This window comes from Pristis pectinata, chromosome 11 (assembly GCF_009764475.1).
Source record: "Pristis pectinata isolate sPriPec2 chromosome 11, sPriPec2.1.pri, whole genome shotgun sequence".
In the NCBI taxonomy this organism is placed as follows: Eukaryota; Metazoa; Chordata; class Chondrichthyes; order Rhinopristiformes; family Pristidae; genus Pristis; species Pristis pectinata.
In genome coordinates, this window is record NC_067415.1 from 86,621,232 (window position 1) to 86,639,274 (window position 18,043).

The 18,043-nt window shown below is 50.0% G+C and overlaps 1 protein-coding gene across 2 annotated transcripts in view; it reads left to right on the forward strand.

Annotated features, from left to right (window-relative positions):
* Positions 1 to 7,562: 7,562 nt before the first annotated feature.
* Positions 7,563 to 18,043, forward strand: part of si:ch73-390b10.2 (Golgi pH regulator) — a 35,089-nt gene continuing 24,608 nt past the window's right edge. Inside the window, exons 1-4 of one of the 2 annotated variants that reach the window (XM_052025922.1) lie at positions 7,563 to 7,618; positions 12,597 to 12,656; positions 13,847 to 13,950; positions 17,911 to 18,017. In XM_052025922.1, the coding sequence (XP_051881882.1) occupies positions 7,577 to 7,618; positions 12,597 to 12,656; positions 13,847 to 13,950; positions 17,911 to 18,017 (313 nt within the window). In that variant the 5' untranslated portion in view covers positions 7,563 to 7,576. Of the gene's footprint in view, positions 7,619 to 12,596; positions 12,657 to 13,846; positions 13,951 to 16,643; positions 16,704 to 17,910; positions 18,018 to 18,043 lie in introns of those variants that run through there. The other variant, XM_052025923.1, reaches the window with a different exon arrangement.

Consider the following 18,043-nt stretch of genomic DNA (forward strand, 5'->3'; position numbering starts at 1 on the left):
AAGCAGCGTCTGTGGAGAGAGAAACAGAGTTACTGTTTCAGGTCAATGTCCTTTGTCACCTGTTAGTCAATATTTATTGATATTATTATATCTCTGATCAAGCTTGCATCAGTCCCCTTGCTTGTCTCATTGTAAAACTTCATCTGATAACATTTCTGTGAAACTTCTATGAATGCTTCCTGCCTGAGAGGAAGTGTTTATAACTATAAGGTTCTGTTATCAATAAAGTAATGAAAGGTAAAATGCTGTAGATGCTGGAACTCTGAAATAAAGCTACCACCGGGCTCAAGGACAGCTTCTATCCCGCTGTTACAAGGCTATTGAATGGTTCCCTAGTACGATAAGGTGGACTCTTGACCTCATAATCTACCTAGTCATAGCCTTGCACTTTATTGTCTGCCTACACCGCACTTTCTCTGTAACACTTTATTCTGCATTCTGTTATTGTTTTCCCCTGTACTACCTCAATGCACTGATGTGATGAAATGATCTGTATGGATGGCATGCAAAACAAGTTTTTCGCTGTACCTCGGTACATGTGACCATAATAAACCAATTTACCAATTTAAAATGTTCTGTTTTCATTTACGCCTCTGGACCTTTCTTTTGTTTCTCTACTTGTCCCATTGCTTTGTACCATCAACACACTTGATATTCTCCCTTGCCTTCCACGAAATTATCCCCCTCTTTTGTTCCTTCTCTCCCCACCCACTTTTTGCTGACTCTGTTCAATTATGAAGTTACCCTTTAACATCTTCCTATGCTAATGAGGGATGATTGACCTGAAACATTAACTTCATGAATCTTTCTACTGTGGCCTGCTTTAGTGGCACAGCAGGTAAAAGCTGCTGCCTCACGGTGCCAGTGATCTGGCGCTGTCTGTGTGGAGTTTGCATGTTCTCCCACTGACTGTGTGGGTTTCCCCTGGGTGCTCCGGTTTCCTCCCACGTCCCACAGATGTGTGGGCTGGTAGATAAATTGGCCGCTGTAAATTGCCCCTGGTGTGTAGGTAGGTTGCAGAACATGGGAAGAGTGCATGGGAATGTGGGGAGAAAAATTAGATTGAAAGAAAAATGGGGCAATTGTAATACTCTGTGAGCCAGCATGGAGTCAATGGGCCAAATGGCCCCCTTCTACGCTGCATGGAATTATGAAGCAGCCTCAACATTTTCAGTTCACATTGAAAGCATAAGCGTTTGGAAACAGGGCCAAATTGCATAATTCCATTCACTATTTTAGAAGTGACAGTTTGTACTTGCTAACTAGTGCTGGGGAATAAATGGTAAATCATGGACTGAGCCTTAGTGAAGCACCTGGCAACTTCAAACCTTTGGAAAAGGTACACCATACAACCTCTTCATTCAATTCCCATGGAGTCACCATTGCAACTGAACCTGTAAAGATAAAGGAAAGAACTAAAGGTGACATAAGAACAAATAAAGTATAACCAAACAGAAATGAACTAGTGTTGTGAAATTTTAGACTGAGCTTACATTTGGGCTGAATTATGATGGAGCTTTGTTCAAACTTCAGATAATCTTGTTAGCATCGCTCTTGAGGTTCAACAATTTGTTCTTGTTAGAGCAATGTGTGTGTGGATTCTGGGACAGATCAAAGGCGTGTTTATTCCAAATGGGGCAGTGATTGCAAGTGTAATGACATCACAGATATAACAAACATCAAATCAAAGGGGACTTCAAAGAAAGTCTTTAATGTCACGAATAACTGGGAGATGGACTAAAGTGTGCTCTCAACAGCTAGAAAATCACCTGGCAATACTGTGTTACAGGAATCAGGTTCCTCTGGAAGTACAGACAAGCTTGCATTCAATAACCTCCCCGAGGAATTTATATTGTTTGTGTGAATTAAGGAGAAACTACCTTATGAGTTACTCTATAACCTGAATAATACACCTGTATCTACACATTGATATCTTTAAGCCCCATTTGCTACTGAGTCAGATACACTGTGATAACAGGGATTTTAAACTTGCTTTTTTCACATCATAAGCACATGCAAAGTTTTTGTCATTACAAATTTTACTGAAACCAGCAGTGCTTTTGTGTGTGTGTGTTGGAAAAAAAGAAAAAAAAATCACAATCTCAGAATATCCTAAAGTGCTTTGCAGCCGAGGATGTACTTTTTGAAGCATGGTTACCGCTGCAATACAGAAAATATAGCAGGCAATTTGCAAAAAGCAAGATCCCACAAATGGTTTTGTGATAACTATCCAGATCACATGTTTTGGTGATGCCTATTAAGGAATAAATCTTATCCCCAGGATACCAGGGATAATTCTTCTGCTCTTCAAAATAGTGCCATGAAATTGTTCAACTCCACCTGGAAGAATAGATAGAGTTGGTTCAATGCCTCATTGAAACATGGCATCTCCCATGATGCGGCACCTCCTGCTGAACTAAAGTGTCATCCCAGATTTCAGGGTGAAGTATCCGGAGCAGGATTTGATCCTTCAGCTTTCTAACTCAGAGGCAAGTGTAGCATCCAGTGAGCCTTGCTGATACTGCAGGTTTCACAGCATCTGGAGGAGGTGGTCACGTGATGAACTTGTTGGACGGTATGTCTAATCAGAGTCTTGTTTGTAAAGGAGAGATTTCACACATAGGTGGCAGTGTTTGAGTAAACGATCGGTGTGATGGAACAACTGCAGTGTGACACAGCTGGTAAAGTTGCTGCCTCACGGTGCCAACAATCCAGGTTCGATCCTGACCTCCGGTGCTGTCTGTGTGGAGTTTGCATGTTCTCCCAGTGACCGCGTGGGTTTCCTCTGGATGCTCCAAAATCCTCCCATGTGCCATTTGACCTTTCACAGAGTCAGATAAAGAGCCTTCTCATTGGATGTTGGTCAGTTAATTGGCAACTCTTAAGTTGCCCCAAGTACACAGATAAATGGTAGAATCTGGGGAGGGTTAATGGGAACGTGGAGAGAACAGGTTATAGGGAAAATGTGTGGGGAAATGGGATTGCACTGGGAGCCAGCATGGACTTAATGGGACAAATAGAATTTTTCTGTTTTAAAGAAATATGAAAAATTTAACTAACTATCAATTAATAAATACATTTCACCTCCAATAATGTTTATAAACTCTTGGGTGCTTACAAGAAAGATCACAACCTACACATGGAGCAAACATGCCACCATTAACTCAGATGGCGATAAGGAGGCTTACAGGAGTGAGATAAGTTGGCTGTTGCAACAACAACCTCACACTCAACATCAGCAAGACCAAGGAACTGATTGTGGACTTCAGGAAGGGGAAGTCGGGAGAACACACACCAGTCCTCATTGAGGGGTCAGCGGTGGAAAGAGTGAGCAGCTTCAAGTCCCTGACCACCAACATCTCAGAGGATCCATCCTGGGCCCAACACATTGATGCAATCACAAAGAAGGCATGCCAGCGGCTCTACTTCATTAGGAGTTTGAGGAGATTTGGTATGTCACCAAAGACTCTTGCAAATTTCTACAGAGGTACGGTGGAGAACATTCTGACTGGCTGCATCACCGCCTGGTATGGAGGCTCCAATGCACAGAATCACAATAGGCTGCAGAAGGTTGTAGACTCAGCCAGCTCCATCACGGGCACAACCCTCCCCACCATCGAGGACATCTTCAAGAGGTGGTGCCTCAAGAAGGCAGCATCCATCACTAAGGACCTTCACCACCCGGGACATGCCCTCTTCATGTTACTACCGTCGGAGAGGAGGTACAGGAGCCTGAAGACCCACACTCAACAATTTAGGAACAGCTTCTTCCCCTCCACCATCAGATTTCTGAACAGTCCATGAACCCATGAACACTATCTCGTTATTCCTCTTTTGCACTTTTTTTTGGTAACTTATAGTAATTTTTATGTCTTTGCGCTGTACTGCTGCTGCAAAACAACACATTTCATGACATCTGTCAATGACAATAAACCTGATTCTGATTCCATTCCATTGACTCCTCTTCCCTCCAATAATATATCAAACATTGTATCACAGAGCATTGTATTTCAACAATTACGAGGAAGGGTTTTCACCCAGAGAGTGGTTGGGGCATGGAACGCGCTGCCTGGGGCGGTGGTGGAGGCAGGTACATTGGTCAGATTCAAGAGATTACTAGATAAGCATATGGAGGAATTTACAATAGAGGGATATGTGGGAGGAAGGGGTTAGATAGTCTTAGGCAAGGTTTAAAGGTCGGCACAACATTGTGGGCTGTAGGGCCTGTGTTGTGCTGTATTGTTCTATGTTCTATTACATTGAATTTACAGCACATGAACAGGCATTCAGCCCAGCCTGTCTATGCTAGTGTTGTATGTTCCACATGAACTCCTCCCCGCCCCCTTCACCTCACCCTAATGACCAAAACTTTCTTCCTTTGCTGAAGCATTTTTCTAGATTCTTCCAAAGTAAATTCTGCAATACCCATTGTGAAGCACAGACTGGAAGGTGGCAGGAAGTGGAGAATTAACTTACTTCTCTGAAAAATACTCCCTATTTTTGATTGCATTATGACCCCTTTAAACCAAATTTTGGTTCAGTAGGTACCGTTCTAACTGTCCTGAGCCAAAAGTCGTGGGTTCAAAACCCACTGCATAGGCTAGAGTATAAACTCCAGCTGACGCCCCATCCACACTGAGCGATAACTGCATTGTCAATGGCAGTCTGATTCCAATGAGATGTTTATCAGGGCCCTGCCCAAGGTTTGGGAAGAAGGTTAATATCCATGGTGCTATTCCAATGAAGACCAGGAAGTTCACTCTAAATTTGTTGTTTAAGTGAGACTGAAACACTTTCATCTTGTCACTAAAGAACTCACAGAAAGGATTTACTAGGACATTGGCTAGACTTGGGGGCCTGAGTTACAAGGAGACCAGGACTTTATTCCCTGGAATGTAGGAGATTGAGGGGTGACCTGATAGAGGTGTATAAGATTATGAGGGGCATAGACAGGGTGAAAACACATAATCTGTTTCCCCTGAGAGAGGGTGCTAAAACAAGATGGCATAGGTTTAAGATCAGAGGCGAGAGATTTAAAAGGGACATCAGGGGCAGTTTCTTCACACAAAGGGTGGTGCTTATTTGGAACGAGCTGCCAGAGTTAGTGGTTGGGGTGGGCACATTAGCAGCATTTAAAAGCCATCTAGATAAGCACATGGATAGGAGAGGTTAGAGGGCTATGGGCCAAACACGGGCAGATGGGACCAGCTTGCTGGGCAACACAGTCGGCATGGACAAGTTGGGCCATAGGGCCTGTTCCCACACTGTATGTCTCTATGACACTGAGAGATTTTGCTGTGCCTAACCTGGATGATGCATTTCTTCTGTAAACAAGTGGGTATACCCTTAAACTGATCGATTGTAAGGTTTTCTTGTTTTTTTCAATAAAACCAACAAAGAAACATGGATATTGAACCTTGCAAAGTGCAGAGTTATCAAACAAGTTCTGACCATGCTACCTAAGTAAATGTAAGCAAGTGACTAAAACGGTTCCCACAGATTAATTAACAGATTTCTGTTATATTGCAGATTTCTGGCGTCAAATTTTCAATAAATGAGCATCCTCATCAAGAATTCCACTTGCAAAAGGAATTCTCCCAACAGGATTAGTTTCTTCCACAGCTGGAGCTGTAACATGAACCACGCAACAGTTATGTAGCTTGCTGCTACTCTCTGGTGGTGAGGAATCAAAAGTACAGCAAGCATACAGAGTCAGAGAGATAGATAATGCTAAGGTGGGTAGGTTAGGATTATTTGGACCTATTAACAGCCTGGACAAGTATACGGGATGTAATTTCAAAGTCCGAAGATGAGACAAACTCAGAAATAAACAAGGACAGTAACGGTCATCAAGAGAAGAGATTTCAGAATCAGAATTATTATCACCAACTGGCAAGAGATTCTGCAGGAATCTGAAGCAACGCACACAAAATGTTGGAAGAACTCAGCAGGTCAGGCAGCGTCAAAGGAGGGAAATAAACAGTCAATGTTTCGGGTCTCAACCCGAAATGTCGACTGTTTATTTACCTCCATAGATGCTGCTTGACCTGCTGAGTATTATCACTGACTTATGCGACGTGAAATGTGTTGTTTTGTGGCAGCAGTACAGTGCAAAGACATAAAATTACAATAAATTACAAACATAAATAGTGCAAAAAAAGGGAGAAGGAATAACGAGGTAGTGTTCATAGGTTCAAGGACCATTCAGAAATCTAACAGCGGAAGGGAAGAAGCTGTTCCTGAATCATTGAGTATGATGAGTGTGAGTCTTCAGGCTCCTGTACTTCCTCCCCGATGGTAGTAATGAGAGGAGGATTTTGTAAAATGGATAGGTTCATTGCCAATGAAATTTAATATAAAGTATGAAGTGGTGTATTTTGGCGGTGAGAGGAGGTGCAACCGATACTAAACTGGAAGGAGAGTTGCATTGGGAAAACAATCTATCAAGATGACAGGACACGTATTATGGATCAATAAGTTTATTACAGAAGAATGGAATATATAAGTAAGAAAGTTGGTCTAGTCTCACGTCACCAGGAAGACTGTTCAATCCTGAGCCCCGTTCATCAAGAAGGATGTAAAGGCGTCAGAGAGGGTGCACAATAGTGGATTTCAGAGTGGGATCACAATACTTTCCTTCTGTTCCTCAGTATGACAACACCAGTGCTCCCCACCACACAGACAGTGCGGAGACCCTCAATCCCCCTCCCTCTGTGTGGGGAACCTCCCTTTCTCCCCTTCCCACTCACCTCCCTTCTCTCACCCCATGTATCTCTGCCCCATTCCTCCCGCACCCATCTCTCCCCTCCTCTTCCTCCCTCCAACCCCTTTCTTCTTCCCCACCTCATCCGTCCGCTCCCACTTTCCCTTGCACCCTCTATCTTCCATATCTCTTCACCCTCAATCCCTACCTCTATCCATTCCTCCATTCCTCTCACCTCCTTCCATCTCTTTCACCCCATCCCTCTAACTCCCTTTATCCCTCCCTCCCTCCCACTCCTTTCCTCCCTCCATCCTTCTATCCCTCCATCCCTCCCATAACCCGTCTCTCTATGGCCCCCCTCCCTCCATCCCCTCCCTCCAATGTAACCCTCTCCCTCCCTCCATCCCCTCCCTCCAATGTAACCCTCTCCCTCCCTCCATCCCCTCCCTCCAATGTAACCCTCTCCCTCCCTCCATCCCCTCCCTCCAATGTAACCCTCTCCCTCCCTCCATCCCCTCCCTCCAATGTAACCCTCTCCCTCCCTCCATCCCCTCCCTCCAATGTAACCCTCTCCCTCCCTCCATCCCCTCCCTCCATCCCCTCCCTCCAATGTAACCCTCTCCCTCCCTCCATCCCCTCCCTCCAATGTACCCTCTCCCTCCCTCCATCCCCTCCCTCCAATGTAACCCTCTCCCTCCCTCCATCCCCTCCCTCACTACCACGCTCACGCACTCCCCGTATCCCACAACCTCCCTCTTTTCTATCCCTCGCTCTATCCTTCCCTCCCTCCGTTACCATAGTTTCCACTGATCAGCGCGGCACGTGACGTCACTACGTCGCGGAGTGATGACGTCGCGGGAGCGGGCTGTCGCCATGTCGTTTGTTGTGGACTCGGTCATCATGTTCTCCTCGCAGGTCAGTGACGCCCCCCCACCCCCCTCAACACCCCCCCACCCACCCCCACCCCCCTCCACCTCCTCCCCCTACCCCCCTCCCCTCCCCTCCCCCCTCCCCCCTCCCCTCCCCCCCTCCCCCTCCCCCTCCCCTCCCCCCTCCCCCTCCCCTCCCCCTCCCCTCCCCCCCCCCCCCCCCCCCCCCCCCCACCCCCCCCCCCCCCCCCCCCCCCCCCCCCCCCCCCACCCCCCCCCCCCCCCCCCCCCCCCCCCCCCCCCCCCCCCCCCCCCCCCCCCACCCCCCCCCCCCCCCCCCCCCACCCCCCCCCCCCCCCCCCCCCCCCACCCCCCCCCCCCCCCCCCCCCCCCCCACCCCCCCCCCCCCCCCCCCCCCCCCCCACCCCCCCCCCCCCCCCCCCCCCCCCCCCCCCCCCCCCCCCCACCCCCCCCCCCCCACCCCCCCCCCCCCCCCCCCACCCCCCCCCCCCCCCCCCCCCCCCCCCCCACCCCCCCCCCCCCCCCCCCCCCACCCCCCCCCCCCCCCCCCCACCCCCCCCCCCCCCCCCCCCCCCCCCCCACCCCCCCCCCCCCCCCCCCCCCCCCCCCCACCCCCCCCCCCCCCCCCCCCCCCCCCCACCCCCCCCCCCCCCCCCCCCCCCCCCCACCCCACCCCCTCACACCCCCCCCACCACCCACACCCCCCTCAACAACCCCCACCACCCCCCCCACCCCCCTCAACACCCCCCCACCCACCCCCACCCCCCTCAACACCCCCCCCCACCCACCCCCACCCCCCTCAACACCCCCCCACCCCCCCCCCCCTCACCACCCCCCCACCCACCCCCACCCCCCCTCAACACCCCCCACCCACCCCCACCCCCTCAACACCACCCCCACCCACCCCAACCCCCCCCCACCCCCACCCCCCCCAACACCCCCCCACCCACCCCCACCCCCTCAACACCCCCCCCCCCAACCCACCCCCCTCACACCCCCCCCACCCCCCACAACACCCCCCCCACCCACCCCCACCCCCCCCAACACCCCCCCCCACCCACCCCCACCCCCCTCAACCCCCCCCCACCCCCCCCCCCTCAACACCCCCCCACCCCCCACCCCCCTCAACACCCCCCACCCACCCCCCACCCCCTCACACACACCCCCACCCCCCACCCCCCTCACACCCCCCCACCCCCACCCCCCCCCACACCCCCCACCCACCCCCACCCCCCTCAACACCCCCCCCACCCACCCCCACCCCCCACACACCCCCACCCCACCCCCCTCAACACCCCCCCCCCCACCCCCACCCCCCCAACACCCCCCCCCACCCCCACCCCCCTCAACACCCCCCCATCCACCCCCTCAACACCCCCCCACCCCCCCCCCCCCTCAACACCCCCCCACCCCCACCCCCCTCAACACCCCCCCCACCCACCCCCCCCCCCCCAACACCCCCCCCCACCCCCACCCCCACAACACCCCCCCACCCCCACCCCCCTCAACACCCCCCCACCCCACCCCACCCCCCTCAAACACCCCCCCCCACCCCCCCCACCCCCATCAACACCCCCCCACCCACCCCCACCCCCTCAACACCCCCCCCACCCACCCCACCCCCTCAACACCCCGCAGCTCCCCCACCCCCCTCCCCTCCCCCCCCCCCCCCCCCCCCCCCCCCCCCCCCCCCCCCCCCCCCCCCCCCCCACCCCCCCCCCCCCCCCCCCCCCCCCCCCCCCCCCCCCCCACCCCCCCCCCCCCACCCCCCCCCCCCCCCCCCCCCCCCCCCCCCCCCCCCCCCCCCCCCACCCCCCCCCCCCCCCCCCCCCCCCCACCCCCCCCCCCCCCCCCCCCCCCCCCCACCCCCCCCCCCCCCCCCCCCCCCCCCCCACCCCCCCCCCCCCCCCCCCCCCACCCCCCCCCCCCCCCCCCCCCCCCCACCCCCCCCCCCCCCCCCCCCCCCCCCCCACCCCCCCCCCCCCCCCCCCCCCCCCCCCCCACCCCCCCCCCCCCCCCCCCCCCCCCCCCCCCCCCCCCCCCCACCCCCCCCCCCCCCCCCCCCCCCCCCACCCCCCCCCCCCCCCCCCCCCCCCCCCCCCCCCCCCCCCCACCCCCCCCCCCCCACCCCCCCCCCCCCCCCCCCCCCCCCCCCCCCACCCCCCCCCCCCCCCCCCCCCCCCCCCCCCCCCCCCCCCCCCCCCCCACCCCCCCCCCCCCCCCCCCCCCCCCACCCCCCCCCCCCCCCCCCCCCCCCCCCCCCCCCCCCCCCCCACCCCCCCCCCCCCCCCCCCCCCCCCCCCCCCCCCCCCCCCCCCCCCCCCCCCCCCCCCCCCCCCCCCCCCCCCCCCCCCCCCCCCCCCACCCCCCCCCCCCCCCCCCCCCCCCCCCCCCCCCCCCCCACCCCCCCCCCCCCCCCCCCCCCCCCCCCCCCCCCCCCCACCCCCCCCCCCCCCCCCCCCCCCCCCCCCCCCCCCCCCCCCCCCCCCCCCCCCCCCCCCCCCCCCCCCCACCCCCCCCCCCCCCCCCCCCCCCCCACCCCCCCCCCCCCCCCCCCCCACCCCCCCCCCCCCCCCCCCCCCCCCCCCCCCCCCCCCCCCCCCCCCCCCCCCCCCCCCTCCTCTCCTCCCCCCTCCACTCCCTCCCCCCTCCCCTCCCTCCCCCTCCCCTCCCTCCCCCCTCCTCTCCCTCCCCCCTCCTCTCCCTCCCCCCTCCTCTCCTCACCCCACCCTCCTCCCTCCTCCTCCCCCCACCCTCCTCCCTCCTCCTCCCCCCCCACCCTCCTCCTCCTCCCCCGGCTTCACACAGCCTGTCAGCGCAGAGCTGGGCCCCCGGCCCCCTGCTGTCCCCGGGGCTCGACTCTCGGCCCCCCCCCCACCACGGTCAGATGGCTACCCCCGCAGCCAGTGCCCGTCCTGTGCTGGGGCTATGGAGAAATCCCCTGCCCAGCCCTTCGGTACCGACCTCGGTGTCCATCCGAGCCAGTCCCATTTGTCTGCGTTTGGCCCATATCCCTCTCCACATCCCAGTGTGTTATACATGTTGTCATTGTTCCTGCCTCAATCGTTCCATATCCCCGCCACACCCTGTGGAAAACTTGGTCCTCGGATCCCCTTTAAATCTTGCCCCCTCTCACCCTAACCCTGTGCCCTCTGGTCAGCTGCCCCAGGAAAGAGACTGTGACCATTGACCTTATCTCTGCCCTTCATTTCATAAACCTCTATATGCTTCTCCCCCCACCCACCCCCACCCGAGCTTTTGCTCCAGGGAGAACAGTTCCAGCACTGGAGAGGCTTGTGGTTGGATTTCCACGATTTCCCTCAAATTTAACATTGCAAAGGCAGGGTGATGTTAATCCACGAGCCTGACGGTACAGTTCCAGCAGCTCTGCTCTTTTCCTTTCTCACGACTTTATAATTAATTTCTGGATTGACGGCACCCTGCCTTTGCCTGAGTAAAGGAGTGGAGTTGCTGGAATTGTACCAGTTAGATCTTGCAAAATTAATCTTCCTATCAGACTCTGACTTGCCAAACTCTTGTATTCATCAGAAGGTCATCAGTTTGACTTCAGAGGCTTGAAGCTAGTGTGACACCCTCTGTCCAGTATTAAAGGAGTGTCAGAGATGTGTTGAATAAGAAGTTAAACCAAGTCTGTTTGTTTTCTAAAGAAAAAAGATATGTGAAAAAAAATCTCATGACACTAGTTGGAGAAAATAGCAGAGTCCCCAACCAACATCCCTTAATTAACATCACTAAATCAGGTTATAACATTGCTGTTTGTGGGAGCTTTTATGGGGCTAGGAAGTAGAATTAATTTAATTTGTTCCCTTATTTTCTTTAGTCAGCAAGGCCAAGGTGGACCAAATGACCTCCTCGTGTTCCATAATTTTTATGATTCTTGGTGTGTGTAAACTTCCTACATCGGTGGCCATACCTTCAGCTGCCAAGGACCCAAACCTCTAGAATTCCCTCCCCAAATTTCCTTCTGTCTTTGTCATTTATCCCAGTAATTAAAACCTGTGCTATTGACCAAATGTTTAGTCAGTTTCTAATAATACTCCCGTGAAGTGCCTTGTGTGTTAAAAGTATAAATGTAAGTTATGAGTTCTGAGAGTTTTTTTGAAAAGTTGCCCCAAGGTGTGTTGCCGGAACGATGGCATTGATTTGTTTATCCCCCAGTGATCTCCTGGCAGATCTCTTTTCACCCTCCCAAAGCTAATCGCATCCAAAACTGCAATATTTATCCTAGCCCAAACCACATCCTGACTTAGTCTGAGGATTGGAGCTCTCCCTCCTTCAGGATGATCCTTAAAATGTACCTCAGTGACAAAGCTACACCTCCTCCCTCACCACCATCCAGGGACCAAAACAGACCTTTCTGGTGGGGCAGAGATTCACATATACCCTCCTCCAACCTTGTCTATTGCATTCAGTGCTCATGATATGGCCTCCCCTACATCGGTGAATTAAGTGTAGACTAGGCGACCGTTTTGCAGAACATCTGCGCTCTGTCTACAACAGCTGTCTTGAGCTTCCAGGTGCATGTCTTTTCAACTCCCATTCCCACACCAACCTGTCTGTCCTCAGCCTTTTGCACTGCCAGGGTGAGGCCAAACAGCCTCCTCCTCCATGCTTCCCCTCACCCCCTACTTACCCCTCCGTCTCAACTGAAATGTCATCTCCACAGATGCTGCTTGAACTGCTGTTTTCTTCCAGCAGTTTAGTTTATACTCCTGTAGTCTCTTGTATCTCCATTGACTGAGCTGTTGGTCACCTGTTCTAATTTTCCCATGGGTGTTGGTTTAGATGTTCAATATTGTGGTATACAATTCTGGTGAAGTGCCTTGGGTCATTTTGCTATGCTAAAGGCATTATGTAAATTCAAGTTGTTGTTTTGTGCTCGTACGATATATACAATTGTTGGACTATTTTGGCGCTGCATGTGAGAATATTCTACCTCCGGTGTAATTGGAAATTGATGTATTTTTTCCATCATTTACCAGGTGCTTTTTTTTGGCTTTGGATGGCTTTTCTTCATGCGCCAGTTATTCAAGGACTATGAGGTAAATTCTGCAGCAGTAAAGTTCATTCTGAAATGGCTTGTTACTTGATGTTGTGTGCTGCTTAAAATAATCGATGTCTAATTCAGTTATACTTTTATGAATTTCTTTGGGGTTTTGCAGTGAATGTTAAAGTTGCCCTTTCAAAGGCAGTACTCTAGGAGAGTAGAAATGAAAAATATAAAAGTGATGTTGAGCTTACAGAGTCCTGGTTAGGAAATACAGAGCATTGGGGGCACGTAAATAATATTAGTCTTCATTCACCCCCAGTAGACTGTGAACAGTGTTCATGTATCTTGGTTAGGCCACAAGCACAGCTCTGTGGATGCTTGTGGACATTGGATACCTTGGTTAGACCGCATATAGAACACCTGAAGGCAATATTGACCACACAGAGCAATGTATATAATGAAAGTCTGTCATGTGGAGGACTGGTTTCTGTTATATAGGCACATTTCTGGTCTCAGTACACCTCAATAAGAACACACCTGAACTATTGTGAACAGTTCAAATCTCCTATTGTAAAAAAAAGAAAAAAAAATCACTGGAAAAAATGCATGAAATATTTGTAAGGATGACACTTGAATGACTATCAGAAAAGATTGAAGAGGGTGTGGAGTTCAGAAAAAAAATCAACCAGTGTCATATATCTTGTATTTCTCTCTATTCTCCTCAAAAAAAATTAATTTCAATGTAAAATCTTTCACAAGATTATACATAGAGACTTTCCATGTTAGTAAACTATTCAGCTTTGTAACAACAGCAGTAATCCATCAAGCATCACTGGTATCCTTTAGTAAAGGAATTCTCCACTCCTTACCCAGCTTAGCCTATTTATGAATTTAGTTCACAACAATGTGTTGATTCTAAAAGTTCCCTGGAGTAGCATAGCAAACCACTTGCCTAAGGTAGTGTAATTGACAGCCATCAGGTGAAGGTGGGAGCAGACAATGTGGAGAATAAATACTGACAAACAACCAATGGGCAAATTGTTTGTGGCTTTGGATCTATGCAAGTGCATTTATGATGGACAGCCTGGTGCACACCACCTTCTTGCTAACTGCATCAATTTACTCTGAATGTTTTGTTACTCCTGCCTGTTTCAGTGCTGCCTTCCAAATGCAGTAGATTTTCTCGTGTTTCCAACTGTACGCTGTCGTGCAAGTGTTGAATTCTTTTTTTCTTTGATGCAGGTTCGACAGTATGTTGTCCAAATAGTTTTCTCTGTGATGTTTGCTTTCTCCTGCACTATGTTTGAACTCATCATCTTTGAGATTCTAGGTCTGTTAAACAGCAGGTGAGTGTATTCTCTATCATCATTGTGTAGGTTTATACCTCCTCTCAGTCTGCCCAAGAGCATCCTTTTGAAGTTGCAGTTATACATAAAGGCTATCAGAATTCCTTAAAGACTTATTTGGTATTAATTGTATTTGAGTTTTAAAGGCATACCTCCTGTCTCACTCTAATTTACACACAAAAAAAAAAGTTGTAATTTTGCAGCAGTTTTTTACGGTTACCCTGGGCAATTCTGAGCTGAATAAGCTCCTTTGAAGAGTACAGGGGATCCTCAGGTACATTAAGGTTCCTGAGAACTGTTTGTAAACTGAATTTTCTGTAAGTTGGAAACAATTTCCCCCAAAATTGTAATAGGAAATCTTTAGCCTCAACTGCCCTTGCGGTCTGATTCGCAAAGAATATACCAGGGAAGGTCAGCATAGGTGATAGCAGTTGTTACCAGCAAGTAATCTGTGACAAATGTTTATCTGAATGCAGCTGGGGTGTGTGATGGGGGGAGCTGATCTGCTAATCAGTGACTAAACTATAGGTAGTTTAATAAAAGAACGTGCATTAATGAGGGGTGGCTTGGAATTCATAACTGTTGATCTTCCTGAAAGAGAGTTTGGAGAAGGCATTGGCTTTTACTATGGGTGATCTCAGCATTGCTTCCTGGTGAAGAGATTCGAGTACTATACATGAGAGCAGAGTTTAGGAGAAATTGCGGAAGTCAGATTTTTGTAAGTCAGGTCTCCTGTAACCCGGGACACCCCAGAGTCAGTGTTATAACATAGGGAACATTGCAATCAGTTTGAATGCAGCAAGCTTCCACAAACAGCAATAAGGAATGATCAGATCATCTGTTTTTAGTGATGTTGGTTGAAAGAAAAACAGGCTTGTATTTCTATTGCATCTTTCACAATCTCAGTGCAGTACTTTTGAACTGTGGTCACTGTGACAGTGTTAACAATAGGAAAGGTAGTCTCTGTGGCAGGTCCCACAAACTAAAAAGTGATGATGACCATAAAATCTGTTTTTAATTATGTTGGTTGGGATCTAGCTATAAGCCAGGGTACCAGGAAGAACTCCCCGCTCTTTGAACGGTGCCGCAGATTTGTTTATATTTGTGTGTATCACACTTCCAGTACCTAGTGACCTGTTCTATAGTGTTATCTCTGTATTGTGTGCGAGCTTTGTGACTCAATCAGCCTTTAAGAATTCCTTGTTTAGGAAGTGTATGATCTGAGGCAATTGGATTTCAGACATCAACTTTGTATGTGTTTTCTCTGTAGTATTCTAAGAGGTAGCCGTAAGATTAATGCAGCAATTGCGGCTCAGGTAATTTTTATAAGTATTGCAGTGTTCACCATTGCTTCAGCATCACTTTCCTACACTAACCCTAAAAGCTGAATCCCTGAATATCCAAAAATCTATTAACCTCTGTTATGGCTTTTAAACTGCACTCACTTCAGTATTTCCTCTTAACGTTCTGGACATTGATTTCAAAGAAAATCCAGCATTCACATTGTCATAATTCTGTTTCCCACTTTGGTTTTAGTTACCATTTTTCACCATTGTTTAATTTAAATTGTGGTTCTGGCTTATGGAGAATCATTAACAATAAATGTTCCTGACAATGAATTGAAAGGCCTGGATAGAGTGGACGTGGAGTGGATGTTTCCAGTAGTAGGAGAGTCTAGGACCAGAGGGCACAGCCTCAGAATAGAACGACGTCCCTTTAGAACAGGTGTGGAGGAATTTGTTTAGCCAGAGGGTGGTGAGTCTGTGGAATGCATTGCCACAGACGGCTGTGGAGCTAAGTCATTGGGTATATTTAAAGCAGAGGTTGATAGGTTCTTGATTAGTAAGGGCATCAAAGGTTACAGGGAGAAGGCAGGAGAATGGGGTTGAGAGGGAAAAATAAATCAGCCATGATCGAATGGTGGAGCAGACTCGATGGACTGAATGGCCTAATTCTGCTCCTATGTCTTATGGTCAAAAAAGTTAGCAATTGCAGGTGGATTACACTATGGTGCAGAGGTAGCAGCAACAGTAATCAGGAACTGCGCCAAACGGGAATGGGAGTAATGCATTCAGCCCTTCAGGTCTATTTTGCCATTCAGTTCAATCAGGGCTCATGTTTCTAAACAGCATATTCATTGATGTTGGTAGAAATCTACCACCAGAGTCTTAGAAATAGTTTTCCAGCATCTTCGGTCTTCTGGGTGTGAGCCCAGATTTCTCCCAGCCTTTGTATGGAAAATATGGTTCCTTTCCTGAATGACGTTGTTCTAGTTTTAAGATTAAAAGGTGATAAAAGGGAGCAAGGTGCACTCTTTTTCAGAACTGTAGGAAGATAAGCTAAAAATCAAAGCCATTTGTCATTGTTTCATTCTGCTGATTACTTTAAGCAGTTTGGAAGGTTATTGGCTAATCAAAACCAGTTAGTATGGATTTAAAGAGGACACAGCATTTATGAAAACTGCCAGGGTAATGACACTAGCCTCCACCAGTCTCCACTGAGAGTGGTCCTTTAATAATATAAAGACATTGGTGATACCATGTCTGGAATATTGTGTACAGGTCAGGTCTGGTCTTGTGACATAAGTATAATCTTATGACAGAGAGAGTGCAGCGAAGGTTCAGCAAATCAGTTCCTGGGATGGGGGGTGGTGGTGTGGGAGAAACTAATCAGATTCTGCCTGTATTCTCCAGAGAGAAGATTCGGAGGTGATCTCATTGAAACCCTGCAGAGCTTGACAAGGTGGACGCAAGGTTGATATTTCCCCCTGGCTGAGTTGTCTAGAACCAGGGGATTAGATTCTCAAAGTGCAGGGTCAGCTGTTCACATCTGAGATGGGAAGACATTTCTTGAGAGTAGGGAAATTTTGGGATTTTCTACTCAAGGGAGCTGTGGAAGATCAGTTGTTGAGAATATTTAAAACACAGGCCAGTAGATTTTTGGATATTCAGGGATTCAAAGGTTATGGGATAGTGTAGGAAAGTGGTACCAAGGTTAAAGGATAAGTCAGTCATGATTTAATTGAATGGTTGAGCAGGCACAAGGGTAGAATTGTCTGTTTCTGTTTTTAATTCTTATGTTCTTATAACTTGACCAATATTTAAATGAAATTGTATTGGTATAGAAAAGAGAATGTTGTAGCGGATGCATACTTAGTTCCCTTTGAGTGGAGATGCTGAATTTGGGGCAGCACTGTAGTTATCCAGATTTATTCCATATTTGTTGTTATAAAGTGACATCGATAAGGTGAATGATTACAGTCCTTTTCCCAGGATAAGGTAGTCTAAAAGTAGAGGGCATGGGTTTAAGGTGAGAAAGGAACAATTTAAAGGGGACCCGAGGGGCAAGTTTTTCACACAGAGGGTGGTTGATATATGGAACGAGCTGTCAGAGGAAGTGATAGAGCTGGGTACAATTACAATGTTTAAAAGACATTTAGATGTACGTGGATGAGAAAGGTTGAGAGGGATATGCGCCAAACGCAGGCAAATGGGACTTGCACAGATAGGCACCTTGGTCAGCATGGACAAGTTGTGCTGAAGGGCTTTTTTTCCATGCTGTATAAGTCTATAATTCTAAGGGCAACTACAAGGAATTGTTATTCTATCTAGTCTGAACCTTCATTTGATCTGTCTACTGAAAAGAAGGCAATCACTTAACTGCAAGTGACACAGTATTCTGGAGTAGAGTGTAGTAAAAGTTTCCTATGATACCTTGGTCTCATTGCATTGGGTTAGATACTAAGCAGGAAACACTGAGTCCATTTGGATGCATAATTATACTTCAGAGAATAAGGAGCCTAAATTTTATTTCCAGAAGCTGAGTATGGAATTTATCGTAAAAATGAAAAAGCATAAGCAACTCAAAATTGAGCAAATTAATAAATTTAATCATGTCCAGCATTTTGGCAGTGCAGAAAATTTAATAAATTTAGTCTGTTTTCTTTTTGCCTTGTTCTAGCTCACGATACTTTCATTGGAAGCTGAATTTGTATGTCACACTAGTGGCACTTATTTTTATCGTCCCTTTCTACATCGGCTATTTTGTGGTCAGCAACATCCGACTTTGTAAGTAATTGTGACCATGCTCTGTA